At 40.3% G+C, this 9,538-nt stretch overlaps 1 protein-coding gene across 1 annotated transcript; it reads right to left on the reverse strand.

Moving 5' to 3' along the window:
- Nucleotides 1-2,503: 2,503 nt before the first annotated feature.
- On the reverse strand, nucleotides 2,504-3,260 carry LOC309810481 (small ribosomal subunit protein uS3-like). The gene is given in 2 exon segments (XM_082632508.1): nucleotides 2,504-2,919; nucleotides 2,922-3,260. Coding segments are annotated over 2 exon segments (729 nt in total). The 5' UTR covers nucleotides 3,250-3,260; the 3' UTR covers nucleotides 2,504-2,518.
- Nucleotides 3,261-9,538: the final 6,278 nt, after the last annotated feature.

The raw sequence follows: 9,538 nt of genomic DNA on the forward strand, positions 1-9,538 counted from the left end.
TTTATCCATTTGTTTAACTAATATTTTTTGAACGCCCATTTTATAACAAGATTTGAATGGGGCGCTGGAGATAAAAGGGAAACAATTCCAATCCAATCTTTGCTGTTAGGGAACAGAGGTGGATAGACGCAAATAAGCAGCACTTATAGCACATTGAGTAGACACTGGGCTAACGCAAGAGAAGGTGATATGAGAGCTCTTTCCCCTGATAATCAGGCATAAAAATCTCTTAGTGATCTTAGCCCAGCCCTCTATGTATGCCCCCCACTACATCTGACCAACAAGGTACTTCCAGGAAGTGCCTATTTTCCATCTTCACAATTACTGTGACAAATTAAATAGCCCACAATTCTTTGACAGTTCTCTCATTGAGAGATGCGGTCTTATTCCCCTCTCCTTGAATCTGGGCAGACTTCAATAGAAATGCCATTCTGGGGCTCTCAAACCCAGGTCATAAGAAGCCTTGCAGCTCTCTCAGAGTCCAGCTGCCACTCTGTGAGAAGCCCAAGGCATGTGAAGGTGCTCCAGTCAAGCTCAGCTCCCCGACGACAGCCAGCATTTCAGTCAGGAGAGCGAACCATCCTGAATGTCCAGCTCAGCCAAGCCTTTAGATGACTGCAGCGCTGGCCACATCTGCCTATAAGTCCCTGAGTAATCTCAAGAAAGAACCCCCAGTGGAGCCCAGTCTGCCTACAAACCAGAAGAAATAACAGAGTGTTGTTTTTAAGCCACTAACTTTTTGAATGGTTTGTTAACCAGGAATAGACAACTGTAATAGTCACCATCATAATCCATGGGCTTAGTATCTCAGTGCTGCATATCTGATATCCATTCTAGATCCCACTTTTGTCCCTTTTGCCTTCACTTGTGAGATTATTCTTCTAAAACTGCTACTCTTGGGGCTTCACTGGTGGCGCAGTGGTTGAGAATCTGCCTGCTAATGCAGGGGACACGGGTTCGAGCCCTGGGCTGGGAGGATCCCACATGCTGCAGAGCAACTAGGCCCGTGAGCCACAACTACTGAGCCTGCGCGTCTGGAGCCTGTGCTCCACAACAAGAGAGGCCACGATGGTGAGAGGCCTGCGCACCGCGATGAAGAGTGGCCCCCGCTCACTGCAACTAGAGAAAGCCCTCGCACAGAAACGAAGACCCAACACAGCAAAAATAAATTAATTAATTAATAAACTCCTACCCCCAACATCTTCTTTAAAAAAAAAAAAAAAAACTGCTACTCTTAACATGATATTCCATTATTCACAAATTCCTAAGCTTGGCATTCAGGAGCTCCACAGTCGGCTACGTTTCCATGTTTCATCACCCCCGGTCTCCCACTTCCTGACCCTCACCCACTCCTCTTCCCAAACTATGAGCCCCAGTCCAATTTCTAGTCCTAACTCGACTTGTACTTCCCTGTCCTGTGCTTCTTCTTATATCATTCCCACCAAACAGAGTGGTCTTCTTTTCTAGCTACCTATCGCCCTTCTCATTCAAATCCTAATACTTCTTCTTGGGCTGATCACCCTAGGCCAAAGTGCTTTCTTTCTCTCTTGAACACTTAAGATACATGTGGATTTGGTGACACCCACATTAGAAGAGCACACTAATGTATGTGAAATACAAATTATACACTCTCAAACTTTCTATACAAATGTTATTTACTCTTATTCATGTTGCTGCTGTTGTTGTTTTCTTAGCTAATCTTCCCACCTTACATTCTTCTCATGTATCCTCTTACAGAATCCCTTGCAACAAAAGTCCAAACTCCTAAACAATAGGATCCAGGTCATAAATACCTGTATGGTTCCTCCCCATTTCACCACACTGCAGTGCCACACCCAGAATACTCTTTAATGAGATTTTGTCCAATGAGGAAATGAATGAGCACTGTAGCCTAGCTTTGGTGTTTCACCTTAAGTCAGTGATTGATTAAATATGTAAGAAAACACTTCCCCTAGGCCATAAGCCATAACCACAAGTCTGGTGTGGTCAGCTGCAGAGCCAAAATTAAAGCTCTTGCCTTTACAGTACATTAATTAACGAGTGGAAGGAAAGACCCAGCCTGCCCCAAGCCTAGTAAGAGATCAGTGGCTTTGTACACCTAAAGAAAGTCTCCCAAAGTGAGGCAGCCTATCAGTAAAACTGCAGTAGGAAAATTAAGATGGCAACAGATGTCTTCAGGCTTATACTAATACCTTGACAGTGAGGCTCTAAGGGGGATAGAGAATCAAGTCATGAGAGAGAAAAACACCAGGAGCTGAGAAGAATGTGGTTTGAGAATCCTTACAAATAAACTCAGTATTTTATTTAGGGATTATAGTTAAATAGTTAAATCTGGTTTCATGATCATTTTCATGGTTGCCTCAAATATCACTGAATGTTATAGAAAAATTTGCTTAACTAATCTTCTATTATTGGATAATTAGGCTATTTGTACATTTTTTTTTCTTAAAAAAAATTTTATTAAAGGTCTTTATAGGGCAACATCCAGACTCCAGATCCAGCGGCTAGGGAGACCCTATTATGCTGTGGGTTCCGGCTGAGGCATGGCAGGTGGCTCTGGCTTCCCACCCTTCTGTTCGGAGATGGGAGTGGTGGGCAGTATTTCATCTTTGGGCTCCACAATGCTCACGTGATCAGGCAGGGGCTTCTTAGGGCCAATCTTACCAGTTGGGTCCCAAGGCAGCATGATCTTTACCTTGATGCCCAGCACACCCTGTCTGAGCAGCATGTGGCGCACAGCCGTATCAACATAGTAGTTAACAGGGTCCCCACTGTGGATCATCAGGCCATCCACAAACTTCATGGATTTAGCCCTCTGTCCTCGGAGTTTCCCCGACACCACGACCTCGCAGCCTTTGGCCCCACTCTCCATGATGAACCGCAGCACACCATAGCAGGCCCTCCGCACGGCAAGGCCTCTAGGAGTTTGTAACGCAGAGACTCTGCCTGGGCAATGGCACACAGACCTCTCGTGGCCACCTTTTCAGCATAAAGCTCTACACTGCCCTCAGGGAAACCAAATCTCTTCTGAAACACAGCAGTCAATTCCCGGATGCGCTGGCCCTTCTCACCAAGAACATTCTGTGTCCTGGTGGCCAAGATAATGATTTCTGTCCTGGTTGGTGTAACTCGGACCTCAACTCCAGAGTACCCATCTTCAGCCAGCTCCCGAGTGAGAAACTCATTCAGTTCAGCTTTGAATATGCCATCAGCAACAACCTTCCTCTTCTTGGATATCTGCACCGCCATCTTGCCGCCACGCGCCGCCGAAAGGAAAAGTTGTAAATTTTTATAGTAATATTTTATTTTTATACATCTATCTTTGAAGACTTCTCTCAGTTAAATTCCAAGATGTGAAATTACTGAGTCAATAGATACGTATAGTATAAAGACTTTGAAAAGGTATAGCAGAATTAGTGCTGGCATGATTGATGATGGAATTTAGCTTGAGAAGAGAGAGGAGCAAAACCCAGAGTCTGGGTCAACCTCTGCCTTGGTTCAGATCCACATCGTCTCCTGCCTAGATGAGTGCAATGGGCACCTAACTGGTGTCCCTGCCACCAATCTTGATGCCAGTGTGTTTTTTCTAACTGTGATATGATCTAACAAATCAGGTCATATGTCTTCTTGGTAGAGCACACAAGCACCTGCATGATCTGACTCCTGATTACTTGCCCAGGCCCAGATTCCTTCTTTCTCTAAGCATCTCACATCTGCACTTTATGCTGAGGCTGAATCTAGCTACTTACAGTTTCCTCAAGCATTCCAAACCTGTCTAGGTCTCCATATGTCCTCACTTATACTCCTCCTTTACTCTTACATCCTTGTTATGCACCCACAGATGGCCAATGCTACTTGTCTTTTAAGACTCCAGCATCACATCCAGGAAACTGTCCATTCATCTAAGTTCTGCAGCAGCCAGTACAAACCTCCACATGGCCCTTCCCGTGTCATCTTCTCCTTGTTGGTTTAGTTAGTTTAGACTGTCTTCCCCGTTAGGTCAAGAGCACCTTGAATGAAGACTCTATTTTGTCTCTCCACCCCTAGTGCTTAGCACAGTGCTTACCACATTGTAGGTACAGATAAGTAGCAACCCAACAAACAAACAAAATCAGGGAGAGTCATATGCGCACAGGAGGAGTTCACATGGAGGCCATGACTAAAGACATAAGTGTGGAGGATTTATAAGTGTAGGAAAGAGGTTGGAAAGTAGTATTTGAGGATTTGATATTTTGAATTTCAGACATAGAGCAGCTCAGAAGGAGAGCAAGGAAAAAGGCAGTATACCTTTTGAATTTGGGGCATTTGAAGGGTCATTAGTGTGGATGCCAGAATTGTCAGAGGTAAAGACATGGAAAGGGATGGCCATGAGGAATTTAGGCTAAAGCTGGAAGTAGTGACAGGGACACTGTGACAGATGTAACAAGGCTGGAGGTCCACTTTTGAAATGCCAAGAGGGCACTACTGTGAATCAGTCAGTAGCCCAGGCATAAACAGAGCATTTAGGCCATGCTATTGTGTGTGAGACTCAATTCAAAAAGCATCTGTACCCAGTAACCAAAAGAAGAGACGTGGTGGTCTTGGAACTCCAGCCTTATAGAGGCAAATGTTTTTATTTTACTTTCTTCCTCTCTAATTATAAACATCTGAGGGTAACTGGCATGCAGAAAAACCTTATAAACACATGTTTACGTGTAGTGAACAATGATGCCTCACATCTGCAAAGCACTTTAAAGTTTGCAAAGCTCTTACCCAAAATCATCTCTTTGATCCTCAGAAGTCTTCTGCGAAGTACAGGACAAAACTTACTATCAACATTTTAGAAAAATGATTACCACTGTGAAATGGGGACAATGCTTATATATCTGAATAGCTGTGAAAATTAAGTAAAATCATGATGCGATAGAGCATGATCAAAAGCATGTAAAAAAACGATGTGATACACAGTCATTCCACAGGAGTACATACAAAGCTCAAAGAGGTTTAATGACTGATGCAAGATCACCCACGTAATAAGTGGCAGGCCCAAGCCTAGGACCACTGTGGTCCTAGAAGAACCCAGAGCTGGTTTTTCCTTAATCTAAGCAAGTACAGAGAACAAATAAGATCATTGTCCCCTGAAGGTAGGGAGCTCATATCTCTATCACCCCAGCCCCTAACCCAGAACTTGGCACATAACAAGGGCTTTTTAACGGTTGCTGAAAGGACTGTAATTGGAGATTGAAATACTTGATATCCAAGAATTTCTGCTTTTCTCCACAACCCACTCCATCCCACCCCTTAAACCTATTACCTTTGCTTACTTCACCCATGGAGACTTTATTCTAAATTCAGATGTTGTTCTGGTGCCCAACAGAACTCAGAATACATTTTGTCACAGAATGATGGAGATTAGGTGTTTAAATTAAAATTTTCTTAATCATCAGCACCACACAATCCTATGTATCAAAAACATCATGTGTTAAATATTCTCTTTGGGCTAGCCTGAGAATGAAACAGTTAAAAATATTTGTTAAGGACTTATTATGTCCTAGATATTGTATTCTTTTTCTATGAAAAAATCTGAATTCCGATAAAAATTGAAAAATATATTCTGAGAACTAAGTTGGGTATTTCCTACATTAAAAAGAAAGGAGAAAAAGATAGAACATTAAAGGAAATCAGTTGGCAGTTTATTTCCCTTCTCTCCCTTGTCATCAGAGATTTCCCCATAATCTCACAGCCTCAGGAATCTCTATGATACCCTATTTCAATGGTCTCAAACTGTGGTCCCTGGACCAGTATCATCAGCATCAAGTTGTTAGAAATGCAAAATCTCACTCCCCACAGCTGAATGAGAAAGTTTGCAGGTAGGCCCAGCCATCTGTTTTAACACGCCCTCCAGGCTTAAATTTGAGAACGACTGCCCTGTCTAGAAGTACCAGCATGCCCTTTAATACTGGCCCATCACTGGCCTGAAACAATATGTGTGCTTGTCTAGGTCTCTGAGCAAAAGGGATGGCTGAGGAATAGCAACAATTAAGCTTACTGTGCTACAAAATTAAAGTACTACATTAATAGCAAGGATTATACGTTATGAATGAAACACTGTGCATAAACTGTAAGAACTCTCAGTCATATGTCAGTGTAACAGTAATAAAAGCTACAGTATTAATCCATTCTTAACTTACAGATTTTTCAACTTCTTTTATTATGCAAAACTCATATTTTATTTTTCTTCCTTTATGCATTTTTTTAAGATCCCTTCCTCCATGCTTTTATGATTTTGTACAAATTCACATTATTAAAATATACCTAGGACTTTCATGAACATCAAGGGGAATGAAACCTACGTGTACATTTTCCTACACCTTGGTGAGGTAAGAATGAGAAATTGTGAAAACTTTCTCAAATCTTTAGTTAAATTCTATTATGGACTAATTTTCTCCTGGGGATTGCCAAGGAAAACGTACAAGTTATTCATTCATTAAAATTCCTTCCAATGATCTAAATGGCGAATTCCCTACCTAGCTACAAGGGAAAATGAAATCTCCAAATTTGATCAAAGTTAATCAAAACAGAGGTGTGTGACTCATTCAAAAGACAAAGCATGCCTATTAAAAATGTTCCAAAAGAAGATACATGGATGAAGCTGCTGGAGGCCACTCTAACTTGTGTTATGATCACTTAAAAGGGATTTTAAATGACTATTTACATTAGTATTCAATCAAAGGTACCTTCCATGACAGCCCCTGAATTTCATGGAATATTTAGCTGGTGCCTGAAATGCAGAGCACCTACTTTCTTTCCAGGCAGCTGACTGCTGTATTGCATTTGACCTTTCATTTAACAGCAAGTCTATAATCATATTTTGTCACTTTTTAACAAACTATTTGTGAAAAGAAATAGAATGCAAGGCATAGATTAATAAATAAGAAATAATTGAAGGTAAGGACGACTGGATTATATTTGGTTTGGGCCTCTTGATTGGGTCACAATTTTTTGTTTTAATGTTCAATGAAGCAAAATTATACCTAGTAACTTTGTAACTCTTAATTCCTATTTCAAATGTATGGCTTTAAAAAGTTTTTAAACCAATAAGACTACATACTAAATATGGCTAATGTTTTAAAATTTAGTTTTTAAAAACTTTCCATTTATATAGCTACTTTCTTACACCTAAGTATCTGGTTTAACCTAAAGTAATTACTCATAAATGACAATCAAGAAACTATCAGCATATATAGGAAAGTGGCACTTTCTTTAAATCCCCCAAAACAGTCTCAGGAAGAATAAGCTTCTTGATCAGTTTTGGCTAAAGTATCACAGAAGGAAGGAATTACTTCAACTTTTACCTCTGGTCTTTGAATACAGTAATGCTAAGTGACTATTATGTACAGCAAGTCAAACTATTTTTAAAGTTTCTCTGTACCCATGGGATTATGCAGCTTATGATTTTCTTCCTGTCAACCATCCTTAATGCTTACTTTCAACTCATCATAGAACATTCTGTGCTAGGTAGATGTCTTTGTTTATAAGCCATGTCTGATTTGGTCTGAATATGGTGAACTTCTTGTTATAGATTAGAAGAGAGTTTTGAAAGGAAAAAAAAAGCCCAAAACAAGTATATTCTATGATGTATTTGTAGGATGAGCAGTTTTAATTAAATCTAGTTTCTCCTCCCCATCTCCTGCTAATACTTAATTTGTATTTTCAGGGCCAGGTATACCCAGCAAAGCTCAACCAGATTGTAGAAATTACAAGATTCCAGTTGCTAGAGTCATTATATAGCATTAATATTCATGTTACTGTTTTATTTACATGGTTTAGTTTTTCACTTGAACCTTTTTGAGAAAACTCTCCTTAAGTCTTACAAATCACTACCTTTTCCACTTTACAATCAATTAGGCCAAAAACCTGAGAGTATGGCCATCCAACATTGAAAACAGAAGGAGGGATGGGAGTAGAAGGCCCAAATTAAATTATGGTTTTCTGGGACAACTGGAACGCAAACCTAGTGTGTCGAGCCGCCCATTAGTCAGTCAACCCCAATCACCTGTATAGAAAGGGATTTCATCCATGAACGTGCGCATACACAATCTCACCCTATGGAAAGCAGGTTAAAGTAACTGGACATTATGGCACTCCCTACAGAGCACCTGTTTGGTAGAGTCCAAGAAAAACAGCTATGAAAACATGAACCCCTATTTTGATTATCTTCATGCAGGAAGACCTAAAGCCACGTGAATTTAATCCCCTTTCCTAAATGTTAACAGCAGTGTAGAAATGGACGCTCTCATCCCTGTAATCAGTTGCACAGTGCACGAGGGCAGCAGTCTCTTGTGCCTCATCTGCGAGCTAATCTTTCATTTCATAGCAGATCTTTCCATATCAAACAACACAAATGACTTAATTTGCATGACAGGATTTGTAACGGGGCAAATCTAGTGTCAAAGTCGATTAAAGATTACACCAGAGAACTATCATAATCAGTCCTCTAATGAGCCTAAATAGTACATGTAAAGTCTCCCCTCTTTGCCATTCCAGTCATGTCTAAAAGGGAATGTGTTTCTTTTCATCGATGAACCAGTCTTTGGTTTGCACATTATGCCCTACGTTGAGCTAAAGTCATGTCAGTCTGGTTTCAGAGGGAGAGAAAGGGAAATAATAAAGCAAACATCACTTCACAAATGACATTGCTTGGTATAAGCCAACGTTTGAAGCCCTTAATTCTTCTAATCTGCAAAATAGTCAATGCTAATGGGTTTTTGCCTTTGTGAAAGCTGATGCATAGAAAGAAAAACTTTAATGAGCTGCCTGGGCCGTATGCTTACAGATACCTGTCAAATGTCTGTCATCTTAGCTATCGCTGAGGCATTATAAAGAAAGTAAGAAGGAAGGAACGACAGTATTTGTACAAGCATTTTCATGCTAAAATGGCACAATTTTCTTCCTGTCATAATTTCATTGTATCTGAAAGTCAGAAAAGCTTAACCCTTTCCCTAGCATGTCCTGGGTAGTTGTATCGTATAATCTTGGAGGAAGTGGTTTAAAAACAGTGATGTGATTTTGTAAACAGCAGCTTCTGTTAAATTTGTTTTTGAAAATGGAATTACCTACATTTAAAAAAATGTGACAACAAACTGTTTGAATCAATTGCTTCACCCCAGGGAGATCAGGAGCTTATTAAATGCAAAACCTTCATAATGTGCGAGCCTATCATTTGAATCAATTCTTTCTGTGTTCTTAATTTAATATTTCTTTGTATCTTTGTGTGCTTAATACACATACTAGGGCAATAAGGTCAACAAACTCCCCTAGTCTCACCTTCTCTTTTATTTAAAAAAAAAACAGGGAATGCAAATACATCTTATTATGCCAGCTCCTGCAAGCTCTGCTACAAGAAGGTCATGTTAGCCTTGTTTTCTGGGATTTATAATAACATAGTAATAAAAATGTAACGTGAGTTGAAATCTGGCAGGAGAGAAAAGTCTCAGTCCAGGTGTGACTTGTTTTCCCTCTTTCAAATTAAAAAGAAATGTAAGTGTATAGACACACA

This window comes from Mesoplodon mirus (assembly GCF_964341445.2).
Source record: "Mesoplodon mirus genome assembly, chromosome: 9".
Lineage (NCBI taxonomy): Eukaryota > Metazoa > Chordata > Mammalia > Artiodactyla > Ziphiidae > Mesoplodon > Mesoplodon mirus.